General features: G+C 43.1%; 1 protein-coding gene across 1 annotated transcript in view; it reads left to right on the top strand.

Moving 5' to 3' along the window:
- The window catches only part of LOC128702221 (apolipoprotein D-like), a 31,967-nt gene extending 15,022 nt beyond the window's left edge, over window positions 1–16,945 (top strand). Inside the window, exons 2-4 of the mRNA XM_053796426.2 lie at window positions 5,617–5,827; window positions 7,948–8,103; window positions 16,761–16,945. Coding sequence (XP_053652401.2) covers window positions 5,617–5,827; window positions 7,948–8,103; window positions 16,761–16,945 — 552 coding nt within the window. The remainder of the gene's footprint in view (window positions 1–5,616; window positions 5,828–7,947; window positions 8,104–16,760) is intronic.
- The last annotated feature ends 1,777 nt before the right edge of the window (window positions 16,946–18,722 follow it).

The following is an 18,722-nucleotide window of genomic DNA, read 5'->3' as shown; positions in this document are numbered from 1 at the left end:
TTCCATTCCCTAGCACACTTGGTTTTTGCCTCCCTGCACCTTTGGGTAAACCATGGGCTCATCCTGTGTGTACTCACCTAATTCACCTAATTAGGTGTGTGTTTGTGCGTGTGTGTGTGTGTGTATATGTATGTGTGTATGTGTGTGTATGTGTGTGTGTGTGTGTGTGTGTGTGTGTGTGTGTGTGTATGTGTGTGTGCGTGTGTGTGTGTGTGTGTGTGTGTGTGTGTGTGTGTGTGTGTACTCACCTAGTTATATTCACCTAGTTGAGGTTGCGGGGGTCGAGTCCGAGCTCCTGGCCCCGCCTCTTCACTGATCGCTACTAGGTCACTCTCCCTGAGCCGTGAGCTTTATCATACCTCTGCTTAAAGCTATGTATGGATCCTGCCTCCACTACATCGCTTCCCAAACTATTCCACTTACTGCTGACTACTCTGTGGCTGAAGAAATACTTCCTAACATCCCTGTGATTCATCTGCGTCTTTAACTTCCAACTGTGTCCCCTTGTTACTGTGTCCAATCTATGGAACATGTGTGTATGTGTGTGTGTGTGTGTGTGTGTGTGTGTGTGTGTGTGTGTGTGTGTGTGTGTGTGTGTGTGTGTGTGTGTGTGTGTGTGTGTGTGTATGTGTGTGTGTGTGTATGTGTGTGTGTATGTGTGTGTGTGTGTGTGTGTGTATGTATGTGTGTGTGTGTGTATGTGTGTGTACTCACCTAGTTTCTCACCTAGTTGGGGTTGCGGGGGTCGAGTCCGAGCTCCTGGCCCCGCCTCTTCACTGATCGCTACTAGGTCACTCTCCCTGAGCCGTGAGCTTTATCATACCTCTGCTTAAAGCTATGTATGGATCCTGCCTCCACTACATCGCTTCCCAAACTATTCCACTTACGGACTACTCTCTGGCTGAAGAAATACTTCCTAACATCCCTGTGATTCATCTGTGTCTTCAGCTTCCAACTGTGTCCCCTTGTTACTGTGTCCAATCTCTGGAACATCCTGTCTTTGTCCACCTTGTCAATTCCTCTCAGTATTTTGTATGTCGTTATCATGTCCCCCCTATCTCTCCTGTCCTCCAGTGTCGTCAGGTTGATTTCCCTTAACCTCTCCTCGTAGGACATACCTCTTAGCTCTGGGACTAGTCTTGTTGCAAACCTTTGCACTTTCTCTAGTTTCTTCACGTGCTTGGCTAGGTGTGGGTTCCAAACTGGTGCCGCATACTCCAATATGGGCCTAACATACACGGTGTACAGGGTCCTGAATGATTCCTTATTAAGATGTCGGAATGCTGTTCTGAGGTTTGCTAGGCGCCCATATGCTGCAGCAGTTATTTGGTTGATGTGCGCTTCAGGAGATGTGCCTGGTGTTATACTCACCCCAAGATCTTTTTCCTTGAGTGAGGTTTGTAGTCTCTGACCCCCTAGACTGTACTCCGTCTGCGGCCTTCTTTGCCCTTCCCCAATCTTCATGACTTTGCACTTGGTGGGATTGAACTCCAGGAGCCAATTTCTGGACCAAGTCTGCAGCCTGTCCAGATCCTTTTGTAGTTCTGCCTGGTCTTCGATAGAGTGAATTCTTCTCATCAACTTCACGTCATCTGCAAACAGGGACACCTCAGAGTCTATTCCTTCCGTCATGTCGTTCACAAATACCAGAAACAGCACTGGTCCTAGGAGTGACCCCTGCGGGACCCCGCTGGTCACAGGTGCCCACTCTGACACCTCGCCACGTACCATGACTCGCTGCTGTCTTCCTGACAAGTATTCCCTGATCCATTGTAGTGCCTTCCCTGTTATCCCTGCTTGGTCCTCCAGTTTTTGCACCAATCTCTTGTGTGGAACTGTGTCAAACGCCTTCTTGCAGTCCAAGAAAATGCAATCCACCCACCCCTCTCTCTCTTGTCTTACTGCTGTCACCATGTCATAGAACTCCAGTAGGTTTGTGACACAGGATTTCCCGTCCCTGAAACCATGTTGGCTGCTGTTGATGTGATGTGTGTGTGTGTATGTGTGTGTGTGTGTGTGTGTGTGTGTGTGTGTGTGTGTGTGTGTGTGTGTGTGTGTGTGTGTGTGTGTGTGTGTGTGTGTGTGTGTGTGTGTGTGTGTGTGTGTGTGTGTGTGTGTGTGTGTGTGTGTGTGTGTGTGTGTGTGTGTGTGTGTGTGTGTGTGTGTGTGTGTGTGCAGGGACAAGTCACAAGTAATATATGTTATTAGGGCAGTAAATGACAACCTCGCCCGCCTCCCTTCTAGGGCCACAAACACCTGCCGGGCAAATGCCAACAACAGGACACCTGATGCCTCAAAAATCAGAGCCCATATTAGCAAAAATATAGAAGAGGGTAATATTACTGGAGAACTGAGGCTTATAGCCAGTGAAGATACCATCGCTCCTAAGGACGTCAGTACAGCACAAGCCCTGAAGGACAAACATCCACCCAAGGCTCCTAGTACCAATATTGACCTTCCTGACATTTGCAAAAGGTGAAGAACATTTAACCCTACAGGACGCTGATGTGTATAAAGCTGCTATGTCATTTCCAAAGGGCTGAACAGGAAATTTCATCGGTTTAAGGCCACAACACTCAAATGCTCAGTCCAGCACTTGGTGATGTTTCAGAGTGGTTACTGTCTGAACTCACCAAATTTTCCAATGTGTGCCTGGCTGGTAGTGTCCCAGAGGCCATTAGATCCCTTTTCTTTGGTGCCTCGCCTTGTGCCCTCCGGGAAAAAATGGAGGAATCAGGCCCATTGTAGTAAGCAACACCTTTTGACGCCTTGTTGTCAAGGCTGCAGTAAGAATGGTGAGTCAAGAGGCTGCCTCAATGTTGAAACCAACTCAGCTCGGTTTTGGTGTTCAACAAGGCTGTGAAGCAGCTGCCCACGCTGCACGGGTATACATCAACAATATGTTAGATGAAAAAAACTTGATCAAATTGGACTTTGCCAACGCTTTCAACTTAGTCAGAAGGGATGCTGCTCTCCAAGCAGTTTCTAAACACTTCCCTTCCCTCTATTCCTTCATAGAATCATGTTATAGTGTGGCTTCTAAACTATTGTTTGAGGACCATGAGATTGACTCATGTGAGGGTGTGCATCAGGGGGACCCTCTCGTCCCCTTCCTTTTCTGTCTGGTCATCAAGGAAATCACAGAAGCGCTCTCCAGTGAGCTCAGTATCTGGTTCTTGGATGATGGTACATTAGGTTGCACTACAGAATCTCTCCTAGAGGACATCAGAAAAATTAAAAACATGGGGGAGAGCCTGGGCCTAGCTTTAAACTCTACCAAATGTGAAATAGTTTCTTTCAATCTACAGATAATCCACAGATGCTGTTTTACCAGGAGCACAAGCCAAAAGCACTCTCCTTTGTGCTCCTTTTGGGCCCAGTGCCATTGATCAGGACGATGGAAGGCAGGATGAAAGACATCGATACACGTGATGCGTTCTACCTACTCACCAGGAGCCTGCCAATCCCAAAACTTACGTACTTCCTGAGATGCTCCCCAGCCTTCAGCAGTCCGATACTCAAGGAATATGACTCCCTTCTTAAGACCATGCTAGAGAGTGCATTGAATCTTTCCTTTGAAGATGGACAGTGGTTGCAAGCCTCACTTCCAGTCAGGCTTGGGGGGCTGCGAGTATGCAAATCCTCCCAGATTTCCCTACCAGCTTTCCTATCCTCTTCCATAGCATCAAACGAGTTAATAAAACAACTTCTTCCAGACAACCTTAGTAATTCAGCAGGAATACAGGACTCTAGCTACACCAGTGCCATCACTGAATGGGAGACTCTCGTTGCTCCAGCACCAAAACCTAGTGCAGCACTGGCCTACAAACAGTCATGCTGGGATGGCCCCATTGCTGAAAAGGTGCTTGCCAACATGCTTAGAGCTGTAACATCAGACAGGGAGACTGCCCATCTCCAAGATGTGAGTGCACATCACTCTGGGGACTTCCTCCAAACAGTTCCAATTTCGGCAATATGAACACGCCTCGACCCTAAGACCCTCTGTATTGCAGTGGCTCTCCGCCATGCTGCCCCCAATTCACAAGGAATATACGTGTATTTGCGGCGATGAGCAAGCTGACCAGTATAGACTACATGGTCTTAACTGTTCCAAAACCAAAGGACTGGCATGAAGGACACAATGAAGTCAATGACATCATAAAGAGAACCCTTGCTACAGCTAGATGCCCAGCCGAGAGGGAGCCCCGATCACTAGCAGCCAACAATACCCACAACCCAGCAAATCGCCCCGATGGGATCACCATCTATCCTTGGAAGAATGGCAAGCTCTTAGTATGGGATTATTACCTGTGTGTCCACACTGGCTGACACCTACATTCATCATAATGTTGGGCGACAGGGAGGAGCTGCTGACTACAGGGAGGAGTACAAGATCGGCAAGTACAGGGACATAAGCCAACAGTATTAAATTGCCCCAGTAGGATCAGAGACCTTGGGATAATGGGGAAAAATGCCACACGTTTCCTTAAAGAACTAGGTTCCAGGCTCATCGACACCACCAGGGACCCAAGGGCAGCCACTTTCATGTTCCAGCGCCTCACCATGGCCATCCAGAGGGAATATGTATGCTGCATACTGGGCTCGCGTCCGACGTCGGAGAAGCTGGAGGAGATTCATAAATTTTGATATATTGTACCAATGTATTCATGTTTGTGTTTTCTGTCAATGTATTCTGCCTGTTAATAAAGTTCACATAGAGTATAGAATATAAGGGGTTGCAGGAGAAGAAAATATTAATACAATCCGGTGATCCAGTGAGAACCTTGAGTTTTCCCTGAGGTACGTTTATTCTCTTCTCTGAGGATGAGGGTCCCCAGTCAAGTTCTAGAGGTGGTTCCTCCCTACTGATATATATATATATATATATATATATATATATATATATATATATGTACATATATATATATGTATATTTATATATGTATATATATATACATATATATATATATCGTATCTAATTATCAGAACTTGTCAAACAAACCTAAATAAACTATTTAAACAAGGATATGGTTTACATCTATATTCTCGGACATTAGGCATAAAACATTATCAACATATCTGTACCGCTTAGCTCTATTGGGAAGAATATTGCTATAAATCCTTGTTTCAAAACATTCCCAGTACAAATTATTAAAGACATTTGCTGCCCAGAGTTCACAGATGAAGAAATCATGAAGATTCACGAAATTACCTAGAGTATACCTGGAGAGGATTTTGGGGGGTCAACGCCCCCGTGGCCTGGTCTGTGACCCAAAATTGCTAGAAATATATTTTATTTTTCAACTAAGGACAAACAATCACATTCAACCATGAATATGTTGGTTCTTCCTTACTAAGAAAACCTTGATATATCTTATCTACCTATGAACTTAAAATCACAGTTGTATTTAAAAATCTTGATACAGTAAAAAAAATAATCTGGTTATAATTAGATTTGATTTTAAAATGATTAATATAATTTCTTAAAATTAAAATATTATTAATTAAATCATAATTAACTATATTTTTATTAATTTACTTGTAATTGACTTACCTCTTCTCGTTCATTTAATTCCTGCCATTAATTTTTTAATTTAGCAATAATTTGTACGTCAGTTTGCAGGTGAATGGTATGTGTTGGAGTCAGTGTTAACCAGCAGCTCCTGCGTAAGACTGGTGTTCAACCGTACTCAGGAAGGCTTCACGATGCAACACTTTAGAGAGCTGTTTATAGCTCAGGTTGTCGGCTTCAACCACGTCTTCAGAACCACCGGTATCCTGCGACTCATCAAAGGCACAGCCAGGATGATCATGATTATGATATACAGTAAGTAGTGTGAAGTTTGGGTTGGTCATGGATTATTGCTGGATTGGCCTGGTTAGTCATGGAGTAGCTGGGTTTGTTTTGGCTAGAGTATTGGAGTTTATGGGTTTATCATGGAGTGAATACTGAAACACCTTCGTTTATGGAGTGAGTGCTGTAATGAATGGGTTGGCCATGGAGTTGTACGTTTGGGCTCGTGAGGTTAGTGTGAGGTTAGCTGAGATGGACAGGGAGTGAGTACTGATATAACCGGGTTGGTCGTGACGTGAGCACTGGAATGGATAAGGAGTGACTGGATAGGTTATGGAGTCAGTAGGAGTGGTTACTATTGTTATGTATTGAGTATGGAAGTGGCTGGGTTGATTATCAAGCGGGTGTGAGAGTGGCTTGGATGTTTATGGAATGTAGGAGTTGCAGGAATGGTTATGGAGTGAGTGTGGAAGTGACAAGGATGGTTATGGAGTGAGTGTGGAAGTGACAAGGATGGTTATGGAGTGAGTGTGGAAGTGACAAGGATGGTTAAGAAGTGAGTGTGGGAGTGACAAGGATGGTTATGGAGCGAGTGTTGGAGTGACAGGGATGGTTATGGAGTGAGTTTTGGAGTGACAAGGTTGGTTATGGAGCAAGTGTGGAAGTGACAAGGATAGTTATGGAGTGAGCTTTGGAGTGACAGGGATGGTTATGGAGTGAGTTTTGGAGTGACAAGCATAGTTATGGAGTGAGTTTTGGAGTGACAGGGGTGGTTATGGAGTGTTGGAGTGACAGGGATGGTTATATAACATGTGTGGGTGTGACAAGGATGGTTATGGAGTGAGTTTTGGAGTGACAGGGATGGTTATGGAGTGTTGGAGTGACAGGGATGGTTATATAACAAGTGTGGGTGTGACAGGGATGGTTATGGAGTGAGTTTTGGAGTGGCAAGGATGGTTATGGAGTGATTTTTGGAGTGACAGGGATGGTTATGGAGTGAGTTTTGGAGTGGCAAGGATGGTTATGGAGTGATTTTTGGAGTGACAGGGATGGTTATGGAGTGAGTTTTGGAGTGACAAGGATGGTTATGGAGTGATTTTTGGAGTGACAGGGATGGTTATGGAGTGAGTTTTGGAGTGACAAGGATGGTTATGGAGTGTTGGAGTGACAGGGATGGTTATGGAGTGTTGGAGTGACAGGGATGGTTATATAACAAGTGTGGGAGTGACAAGGATGGTTATGGAGTGAGTTTTGGAGTGACAAGGATAGTTATGGAGTGAGTGTGAGAGCGACAGGGATGTTATGGAGTGAGTGTGGGAGTGACAAGGATGGTTATGGAGTGAGTGTGGGAGTGACAAGGATGGTTATGGAGTGAGTGTGGGAGTGACAAGGATGGTTATGGAGTGAGTGTGGGAGTGACAGGGATGTGATGAATGGTTTGAAAAACCGACAAGTTGAAGATTGAGACACTTATGCAACATATGGGAATCTTTATTCAGGAAACATTTCGCCACACAGTGGCTTCATCAGTCCAATACAAAGTAGAAAGGCGTAAGGAGAGGAGGAGTTTGAGGTAATCAGTCCCTCAGCCTGGAGTCGATGTGTTTGATCCATCAATCTTGTAGAATGTACAGCATAGGGCCATAGACGTGGCTTATATACTGTAGTGAGGTGAGGCAAAGCAGGAGGAGGTGGGGCCATAGTGGTATCATCCACTAGTCGAAGTAGGTCTTCGTCCAAAGGTTGGACAAGTGTTGAAGAATTCTTTGTAACAAGATCCCATGATGCTGCACTGCAGCATCATGGCTAGCGAATCGGTCTGAAAGAATGAATGAAAGGTAAGGCCCCAATGGGGTGAGCGGGGAAGATGGGACAGGCGACGATAGTGGTGGAGAGGGGTGTTTTTAGTCGTAGAAATAGATCCATGACTTAACCCAGTAGCTAAGGAGATCGTGGGACAGACTTACGAAACAGGAATAACAGGCTGAGTTGCGTTGGTTTTGTTGGATGTCAGAAGACGTGACAAGCTGTCAGCAGGTTAGTCGCAGGTCAGGGCAGGCAGGGAAGACCATCAGAGGGCCCATACTGGTGGTGTTGTTAGACGAGATTGGGGTGGCAGGTTTGTAGGAGATCCATTCTCAAATCTCTTGCAGTTGCTTCTAGAGAGGTGGTAAAGATTTGCCTTGTTTCCAAAGGTGTAACGAAGAGGCTTGAGGAATTGCAGAACTTGGGTGAGAGTGAAGTGATGAGGTTGTTTGCAGAAGAACTTGACAGTTTCTGCACCGAGGCCTATCTAGAGTTTAATGCAGGTCATGGTGTCGGCATTTGATGGTGCAGTGTAAAATGTAAGATTTTTCCAAGTTAGTGTGGTAGAGTCGTCAATATCGTCTTCTTCTTCAGACATGTACTCATTATCTTGGTATTAGCAGATGTCTGAGGGTCGACATGATCAGTGGAGAGGTGTACTGGTGATGTAGCATCAGGCTGGGAGGCAGTGGTAGAGGCAGCTAGATCGGTGGTGTGGGAGGCTGTGGAAGGTATAGGAACAGCTGCTTGGGCAGTAGGAGACAGGTCGGCAGGAGTAGTGAAGTTGATGACGTTTGTAAGAATTTTGATGATGTCAGCTGATGGTGGGGAGTCAGAAAAAGCAAAGGCTGATATTTTGTTGAGACGAAAGAGTTCATTTATGGAGACGTTGAAGGTACCAGGGTTGGCTGCATTGGCTAGATGAGCGTACATCATACAGTACAACACCTCTGAAGGAGCCGCGTCAGGAAGTGGAGATAGAGAAGTGCTGGGTGGAGATGGTTGTTGTGTTGCTTGTAGTATTTTCTTGGTATCCATCTGCAGTTTAGTGATGGCGGCGAATGTCGGCGATTTCTGGCTGTTCTTCTTCTCATCGTCTTTTATCTTCTGAGAGAGTACTTCCTTTCGTAGAAGACATGTTGCTGCAGTTGAGGCAGGTAGGAGTGGTAATGGTGGTACATTCTGTGAAGTTATGGCCGTCTTTTCCACAGTTGGTACAGTACTTCTTTCCTTTCAGGGGACAGTCAGGCGTCGAGTGGTGGTACGAATAGCAGGTCCAGCTTGGGAAAACATGAGCAAAACGTTCTGGCTCGATGTGTCTGGGATGGATGTAATAGTGAGAGATGGATAGACCATCAGACAGCGCTTTGTAGCCATATCGTTGTCGGAGAATGTGATTTTGATCATGGAGGAGGCTTTTGGGAACTTGGTAATGTTGGCAATCGAGGCCCAAGGATTTTGCACCTCGATGGACGTCTTCGGTTCAACATTCGACATTGATACAATGATTTTCTCAAACCGCTTGACAAACACAGAAGGTTGTGCAAGCAGGAATGGTGAAGGAGAGACAGTGAATTGCCGGTCGTTGAGAGTCTTTACTGATGCGTCGTCCAGGAGTTTGGAAGGCTCATTATCGTCTGTGGAGACGACAATAAAGGAGTCCTTCATCGAGTGAATCGCTGTAAATTTGACCTGCAAACAGGTCTTTACAGCGATAGCTAGGGCAAGTTTTGTGGAGTCATTGATAACCCCACTTGAAGGCTTGATCTTTACACGATAGGCAAGCATCGTGAAGGAGTAGAGGCGCTGATATGTAGGTTATAGATTTCCCTCCCCGACGGGGATCGAAGGTCAACATTCGGTCTGGAATGTAGATGAATGGTTCAGAGAACCGACATGTTGATAAATTAGACATATGTGCAACTCTTGGGTATCTTTATTGAGGAAACGTTTCGCCACACAGTGGCTTCGTCAGTCCATACAAAGGAGAATCGTGAAGAGCAGGAGGAGAATGAGGTAATCAGTCCCTCAACCTTGAGCCGATGTGGTCAGTCCATCAATCTGGAGTTTATGATTCTCTGATCGAGGGTTCTATCCCCGCAAGTGATGTGATTTGCAGTTACTTTACTTGCAAGAAAAATAATGTGGAAATACTATTGGTACCCTTATACACAACATACTACTTATACATATATATATGGTGTAGTCTACCCTGACTGCGTTGTATGAGCTTATAACTAACTATACAGCGTATGAGCGATGATGTCCTTTTTAGAAGAAGACAGTGTAGTCAGCAGAGGAGTCGGACAAGTCGATAGGTATGTCAGTGTCACAGAAATGTACTGCTGTCGTAGGTCTCAGACCATAGGTATGTGATTGGACAGGAGGACAGTCATAGGTCATATTAGCAGAGGAAGGAATAGTAGAAGGGTTGTTGCTAGTGTCAAACTGGTTATGTTATTTAACCGCACGTTCCTCCAGTTCAGCCTTGGCTTACACATTGTCACTGTACTTCATGTGGTAAAGGAGGCTGTATAGCAATTAAATGTTGCTTTTTTTGTTTACCGTCCGATTTTCTCCAGTTTTGGTGCACAAGACAAAGTGTTTTCACTCTTTCTTGAAAATATTTATCAAAAATATACCTCAAACAACAACTGAGAAAAGACTGAAAAAGGACTGATTTACTGAAAATGCCCTTTGGCAGGATGGTAGTCCTATATGGGACGACGTAAGGTTGTTTGGACACTTGGTGCCGAGACAACAATGCTGATACGAATTTGTAATTATTACCTTTCCTCTAAATAACTTATCTTTATTTCACAAAAAAATAAAGTTTGTTAGTTCTTGGAATGTTGCAAAAAATCTGTCCTTTACTCCCACATAACTCCCAAAGTATTTGGAATATTTCCAAAAATGAATAACTACTAATTAGAGAAATCATTATTCTACAATTTCTGTGAATATTATTACATTTAATTAAGTAATAAAGGCAGGCTATGTACCGTAAAGTGAATAAGTTACTTCCGAGATATTGGCCCGGAGCGCCGGCAGGCCCACCGTCTCAAAAAAAATTTTTTTTTCGCGAAAATCGCGTTTGTTTGGGTGTATTTCTTAGTGAACTGATGTTCTAGTGCAGTTATCCTCTTCAAAACACCGTTTTCTCTTACTCAGAGACCAAAGAATACGACATGGAGACGACATGAGAGTAGTAACTCATTTATATCGAAGTATACCCGATGGTCTCTCGCCATATTATGGCTTATTTTATTCAGTCTAGAATATATAACATGTTTGTATGTTATTTATAATGTTACATGTGGTAAAGGTGAGCTTCTTTAATTGTTCCTGTGGCAATCTCCCTCACCTCGATCTTGTTGCTGAGGAGCTGTCTGAGGATACTGTAAGAACCAACAAATTTGGGAACTAGCTTATACATACCAGGGGTTTGCGTAATATTTCCCAACATTACCTTGCATCCTGGTACAATCTGACTTTCCTTAACAATAGCATTATGATTAAATGTAAACTTATCCGTTGCTTTCTTGATATTTCCTCGTACTCTTTGCAAACCAAGTTGTGAAGTTCACATCTTATTGACACTGACATTATAAGTGTCATAAACAGGCTGAAGCTGAGCAAACATCCCACTAATCATAGCCAAACAATGATTAGTTGGATGCTTTCCAATCGGACTGTTGTATGAAGATTTTAAAGTACTCTGCACATCTGGAATGGCCTCAAATCATGTGTACAACTCGGAGTGATGGTCACTTTGAGCACCTCTCTCTCTCTTAGCGATTTATACGTTCAGCAAGGCGGGATGGCGTGCGGCCACTGGCGCTTGATGTATGCCAAATCTAGAGCCACAGTGCATGCGGACAGTAGCTGCACGTACTGTGGCATTAATGAACTCCGACCCATTGTTCAACAGGAGGACACGTGGGCACGTATAACGGAGGACAATATATTCTCTGAAAGCATTTGCATGTCTTGGCGGTTTTGTCAGGAATGGGTACTAGCTCACAGTACCGTGTCAAGTTATCTGCCATCACGAGCAGGTGTTTATTACCCTTCTCCGAGGTGGAGAAGTTCGTCAACAGGCCACCAGGGCTCCTTTGTAATGGGATACTTGAAAATGCCATTAGGACCGATAACGGCACCTTTGTGTTGGAGACAGACATCACATTCAAGCGCAGCCAGTAGCAACACATTTTGCAATTTCCATTGCCACTTTAGGCCAGAAGTATTTCATTCCTGCCTGTCTGACGCTGCAGTCTTTACCTGGATGCAGTGCTCCTGGGACGTCGTGGAGCAACCTCAGAGTTGCTGGTATTAGGGATTGTGGGATCAACAAATGGTGTACGGTTGTTCAGCCAGCTTTGCCACTCAGCACAGCACTCCTTGGTTAACAACTAAGTCCATCAGTGGCACAGGTGATATAACCTACAGGTCAGCAGCCTCCATGGTCAGGAATCGAAGGACTGGTGACCACACAGGGCCCTGACGTTCAAAGTTTATTCTCTATAAGGATTACAATGTTGAATTTACAGAATTTCAGAATTTGGTGATTGTGTGGTTTACATGTAGTTAAATAATGATTACAGAGTGTACCACTAGAACGCCTAGCATGGCTAGGCATTTCGGGCAGACTTAGTTTAATTCTTTATTTTAAAATATTACAAATTATGAGGTAAGTTGGTATTATGGCTAAGTGACTAAATACTAGTTTGTGAGTTTAGCAATGTGAATGCTTTTGTTTTGGCACAGTACATAGTTTCAGTATTGGAGTATCACAGGATTCATTATTTTAAGATTGAGATTAATATTTCTGTTTATGGTCAAATGGGTGAGTGAGTGTAAGTGTGAACCACCAGGTGGTATTCGTGGAGTTAGTTGATGGGGTGTATCAGGGAGATAAGATGTTTTCTAATGGTAGTTTTAAAGGTGATGAATGTGTCTGCAGTTCTAGAGTTCTCAGGTAGGGTGTTCCAGATTTTAGGGCCTTTGACATACATTGAATTTTTGTAAAGGTTTAGTCGGACACGGGGAATGTCGTAGAGATGTTTGTGTCTGGTGTTATGCCTGTGGGTTCTGTCACAACTATCAAGAAAGCGTTTTAGGTCAAGGTTGATATTGGAGTTTAAGGTCCTGTAGATGTAGATTGCACAGTAGTAAGTGTGGATGTACTGAACAGGGAGTAAGTTTAGATCTATGAAGAGTGGGGGGGGGGTGTTGCCATGGATGGGATTTAGTGATTATTCTTATTGCAGCTTTTTGTTGGGTTATTATTGGTTTTAGGTGTGTTGCTGCAGTTGATCCCCAAGCACAAATAGCATAGGTGAGGTATGGATAAATAAGTGAGTGGTATATTGTGAGAAGGGCATTTTGCGGCACGTAGTATCGTATCTTGGAGAGGATCCCAACCGTTTTGGATACTTTTTTGGTTATGTGTTGGATATGGGTGCTGAAATTCTCAATGTCCTCAATGGAAAATGAGTTGTCTGCACTTACCAAAGTCTCGACAGGGCATCGGCAATGTCATTTTGCTTACCAGGAACGTAGCACATTTCTGGGTTATAGTTTTTAAAAGTGAGAGATCACCAAGCATGCTTTCCCGAGAAATTCTTATTTCCAAAGAGAGGCAACAATGGCAAATGATCTGTGTAAATCTTGATGGGATACTGGTAAACAATGTCTCAGAAATGGTTCAGAGCCCATACAATGGCTAAGGTATCTAATTCCGTCACTGAGTAGTTAGTTTCACCTTTGGAAAGAACATGACTTGCTTGAGCTATTGGCTATTACTTACCATTGGACTGTTGCTACAAGACAGCACCAATGCCAACTTTGCTGGCATCCATCGTCAAGGTTAATTCCTTGGTTGAGCCAGGAAATTTAAAAACCACAGCAGACGTTAACATGTTAAGAGTAACAAAGGTTCTTCCGTTGTCACAAGTCCACTGAAAGGGCACATCCTTCATAAGAAACAGGGTGAAAGGTGTAGTCCAGGTGGAAAATCCAGCTATGAAGATACAGTAAAATCTGGAAGGAGTGAACAATGTCTACTGTCATAGGTCTAGGGAATTTCTGATCAACAAAGAGTTTGGGCTCGTCTCCCTTTATGCCATTCTGGGTTATTACATGGCCCAGAAATGTTCTTTCTTGAGAAACTGGCATTTAGAGAGCTTAACCTTGAGACTAGCCTCAGCTAATTTTTGAACTATCTATTCAGGTTTTCTAAGGTGCGTAGGTACATCTTGAAACATCACAATGAGATTATCTTGATAGACCATTAGTGTGTTACTAAGGAGAGTACAGAGGTTGTCGTCATCAAACAACTGAATGTTATTGGGCTGCTCCTCCATACCAAACCTTACCCCCTAGCTTCAATAACACTCCCATCAAAATCATCGACTGATAATGGCCAGTTGGCATAGAGAATATTGTCAGTTCTTTACTTTGATCAAGAAAAATGTAACAAAAACCTTGTAAAAGGTAAAGTGTCAAAAAATTTTATTGCTAATGTTCTGTAACAGGTCATTCAGAACTGGCAAAGGGAAATGATCAGGGATTGTACATGCATTAAATTTCCTGTAGTAATTACAGGACGCCGTGTCCCATCTTTTTTAGGAACAAGAATGAGCGAAGCATTCCACGGGGAAGTGGAATCTACAATAACTTCATCATGTAGCATTTTAGTTAAGAGTTTTTTAATGAAAGCTCTTTGCGTATGAGGCAAATGATAAGCTGGCATGTAAATAGGTTCAGTGCCTTTGTCCAGAGGACTATGGGGTCAAACCTATGGTTTCACTCTCTAGTGTTGCTGCAGAGCGACCACTATTGGGAAATTCGAGAAATCTAGGGACTTCATCGGGGAAGTCTGTCCGGGTATTGGAATATTCGGTACCAGACTCGCCTGGGAGGACTGTATCTGCAAACTGGTCTGGTGGTATTTCACCTTCAACGCTTACAGGGAGAGGAAATCTGATGAAGTCTATTAGTGTGGTATTCTTCCTCAGTGTAAAGTGTAAAGAGCGTTTACGACGAGAACCTGCAGCTTACCACGTCTAACAGTGTACAAGGATGGTTCAAAGGACACACCCTTGACTCTGCACGTATCGCTGTCAACTAACCTAAGGTCTCCTTCAAAAGTTTTGTTCACATACACCATAAATGGAGTGAGCAAGTTAGCTGACAAAGTGATGTCATACGTTGTACAGGGTGTAACTTTACTCACTGAAGCCATGACGTGAGTCAGCTAAATGCCTGTCGTCAGGGATACTGTGGATTGATTATTAGCAACGTCTTGAGTTGGAGTTAGAGCAGAGGTTAGAATGAGCATCCTCAGATTGAGGTGAAGTGACACAAACTCTTTTACGAGGTTGGTCAGAACAAGAGTCCAACCTAACAGAACTTGCTGCTGCGGAAACTCTCTCTTTCAGACTTATCGGACACTGGTCATATTCAGAGACTGACAAAATGTGGGTCCTGTGTGTATACTACAGAAGGGCACATCAAAGGCACTAAAAGTCGCTTTCTAGTCAGTGGATCTAAGTGAATCTTGAGGTCATTCATTGTCTTGAGACAAATGAGCAAATTACCGGGGAAGACAATGTTATCAACCACTAGAAATTTTGCCCATAATCATTCTTCCCTGTACCGTCAGGGAACTACCCGAGACACTAGTTAGGGTTCGGATTCTTATGGCTCGGTCAACATGACTGCATGCAGGCCATTGTCACAGACGTAATTAGAACATGCAATATTCACAAGTGAACCTGTATCAAGGAAGAACTTGCCAGGTTCGTTACTAAAGGTGGACTCAAATGGAGGTCCTCTAGGGTTGTCATACCAAACATGCAGACATGCAAGTTCATCCATGTCATCAGGCATAGCTTTGAGTGGCTTGATGCTTTTTGACAAGGTTAGACGTTTTAGTACTGGCCCTGTCACCCTCGTCAAGGCACTCATCATCTGATTTTCCAGCCAGTGTGCCGTCATTGAGAGCAACTCCGTTAAAGTGACTACCACTGATGTGTGTACTGTGGGCGCAAGTCTTCCCCTGAACTGTGGGAACGACTTCCACTACCGTACCCATATTTGTTTCTTACCCTGTTTTGCCTTGGGCCAACGGATGCTATCAGTAGCATCCCCCGATCTGCAGCTGGGATTGGCAGATACCAAACGATGCAGGGTATACCACTTCCAAGGAATGACCCGTAGATTCATGGTACATGCAATACAAGTCTCAGTCCTAGTTACTGGAGGGGCTGCAGTCATACGGTTTGGACAATTCATGATGTGAATTCTTACCTTTTCTCTTAGCAGAGAGAGACCCGGACAAAGCCTAAAGTCAGTAATCAACCAGCTGGGCTGTGGTTCGTACAGTAGGTTATGTGTGGCAAGCAGTAACAGCCTGGTTGATCAGGTCCTGATCCACTGAGAGGCCTGGTCAAGGCCCCTCACATACCTCACCCAGACTCAAAACTGGCTCTTCCTCACTCCTACAACATGTTATACCTCCCTGCCCAATGCACAGAATTACAACCTCCCTATCTTCATTGTATATTATATATATATATATATATATATATATATATATATATATATATATATATATATATATATATATATATATATATATATATATATATATATATATATATATATATATATATATATATATATATATATATATATATATATATATATATATATATATATATATATATATATATATATATATATATATATATATATATATATATATATATATATATATATATATATATATATATATATATCTGTGCATTGGGCAGGAAGGTATAACATCTTGTAGGAGTGAGGAAGAGCCAGTTTTGAGTCTGGGTGAGGTATGTGAGGGGCCTTGACCAAGAAAAATCTTAAAAACTTCATCAGTTCTGTACACATTTGGCTTTATTTTCCATTGTGTTTCTTAATAGTTGCAGTTCCTTCAATATTTTCTTCTCAGTTTAGAAGGCTTAACCTAAGATCGGGCGATGTATGAAGTAATCTTCGACACCATTAACCCATATATACTAATAAAGATTATTTTTAAGGTAGCGTATTTTTATTATTAGGAACTTCTCCAGAACTACAGATTTTCCCAGCACGTTTTCATGCGTTCTTCTCCTGCCAGATCCAAGGTTATTCACCACCTACCTGACAGTGGTGGACACAGACTACACCCAGTACGCTGTACTCTACGAGTGTACAACAATGATGTTTGTGCGCCGCTACACAGTGCGCATACTCAGTCGCCAGCCCACCCTGGATGCTGCTCTCCTACGCCAGGTCTGTCCATACTTTGTATGTTATTACTGATTTCATAATACTTTATTGTCATATTAAGATTAATGTATATGATTCTATGATGTTTAGTTTGTTTTTTGGCACCACGAAAATAAATGGATATAAGTAACAAGTGACTGAAACCTGATATATTGTATATCCTGGTATTCGTTGTCTTTTCTCGTCTTTAATCCTTGAGAGTCCTGACTTGTAGAATATATCTTCACTATTATTCTCCTCAAATAAACAAGATCAAAGTCAATGTGAAGATGTTTAAATTTTCCAGACAGTCAGATCCATGGTGATCATGGAAGCCTGGAAGACAGTCAGATCCATGGTGATCATGGAAGCCTGGAAGACAGTCAGATCCATGGTGATCATGGAAGCCTGGAACACAGTCAGATCCATGGTGATCATGGAAGCCTGGAACACAGTCAGATCCATGGTGATCATGGAAGCCTGGAAGACAGTCAGATCCATGGTGATCATGGAAGCCTGGAACACAGTCAGATCCATGGTGATCATGGAAGCCTGGAACACAGTCAGATCCATGGTGATCATGGAAGCCTGGAAGACAGTCAGATCCATGGTGATCATGGAAGCCTGGAAGACAGTCAGATCCACAGCACTAACAAATTATCGCAAGAAAATCCGTATTTAATTTTTCCATTATTTTCCCCCAAAAAAGAAAAAGAAACGGGGCTACAGTGCCTAAACTCAATCCAAACTTTTCTCAAACTATTATCGATCAGCTTTTCAGAAGGAAAGTTTTATATATCAGAGGTGGACAAGTTCTTCAATAAGAAAAACCATGAGGAAGATTGAGACACTTATGCAGCATATGGGAATTTTTATTCAGGAAACGTTTCGCCACACAGTGGCTTCATCAGTCCAATACAAAGAGGAAGGCGTAAGGAGAGGAGGAGAATGAGGTAATCAGTCCCTCAACCTGGAGTCGATGTGTTCAGTCCATCAATCTTGTAGAATCTACAAGATTCCCATATGCTGTATAAGTGTCTCAATCTTCAACTTGTCGGTTTTTCAAACCATTCATCACAAGAAAAACCATGCATAATAAATACTTTTCATACATTATACATCTATATAATAGTCCTACTCTACGAAGAACAATATGTTAAATCTCTCTTCGTTGAAGATGAATATATATATATATATATATATATATATATATATATATATATAATGTGTGTGGTGTGTGTGTGTGTGTGTGTGTGTGTGTGTGTGTGTGTGTGTGTATGTGTGTGTGTGTGTGTGTGTGTGTGTGTGTGTGTGTGTGTGTGTGTGTGTGTGTGTGTGTATGTATGTGTGTACTCACCTATTTGTACTCACCTATTTGTGGTTGCAGGGGTCGAGTCACAGCTCCTGGCCTCGCCTCTTCGCTGATTGCTACTAGGTCCTCTCTCTCCCTGCCCCATGAGCTCTATCATACCTCGCCTTAAAACTATGTATGGTTCCTGCCTCCACTACATCCCTTTCTAGGCTATTCCATGTGTATGTGTGTATGTGTGTGTGTGTGTGTGTTTGTGTGTGTGTGTGTGTGTGTGTATGTATGTGTATATGTGTGTGTGTGTGTGTGTATGTATGTATGTGTGTGTGTGTGTGTGTGTGTGTGTGTGTGTGTGTGTGTGTGTGTGTGTGTGTGTGTGTGTGTGTGTGTGTGTGTGTGTGTGTGTGTGTGTGTGTGTGTGTGTGTGTGTGTATGTATGTGTGTGTATGTATGTTTGTGTGTGTGTACTCACCTAAACTACTGGGAACGGTTGAAGGTCCTTGATCTGTATTCCCTCGAACG

This window comes from Cherax quadricarinatus, chromosome 70, assembly GCF_038502225.1.
Source record: "Cherax quadricarinatus isolate ZL_2023a chromosome 70, ASM3850222v1, whole genome shotgun sequence".
Classification (NCBI taxonomy): Eukaryota; Metazoa; Arthropoda; class Malacostraca; order Decapoda; family Parastacidae; genus Cherax; species Cherax quadricarinatus.
Note: the sequence above shows the minus strand (reverse complement) of the source record. Positions and strands in the feature narration are given on the sequence as shown.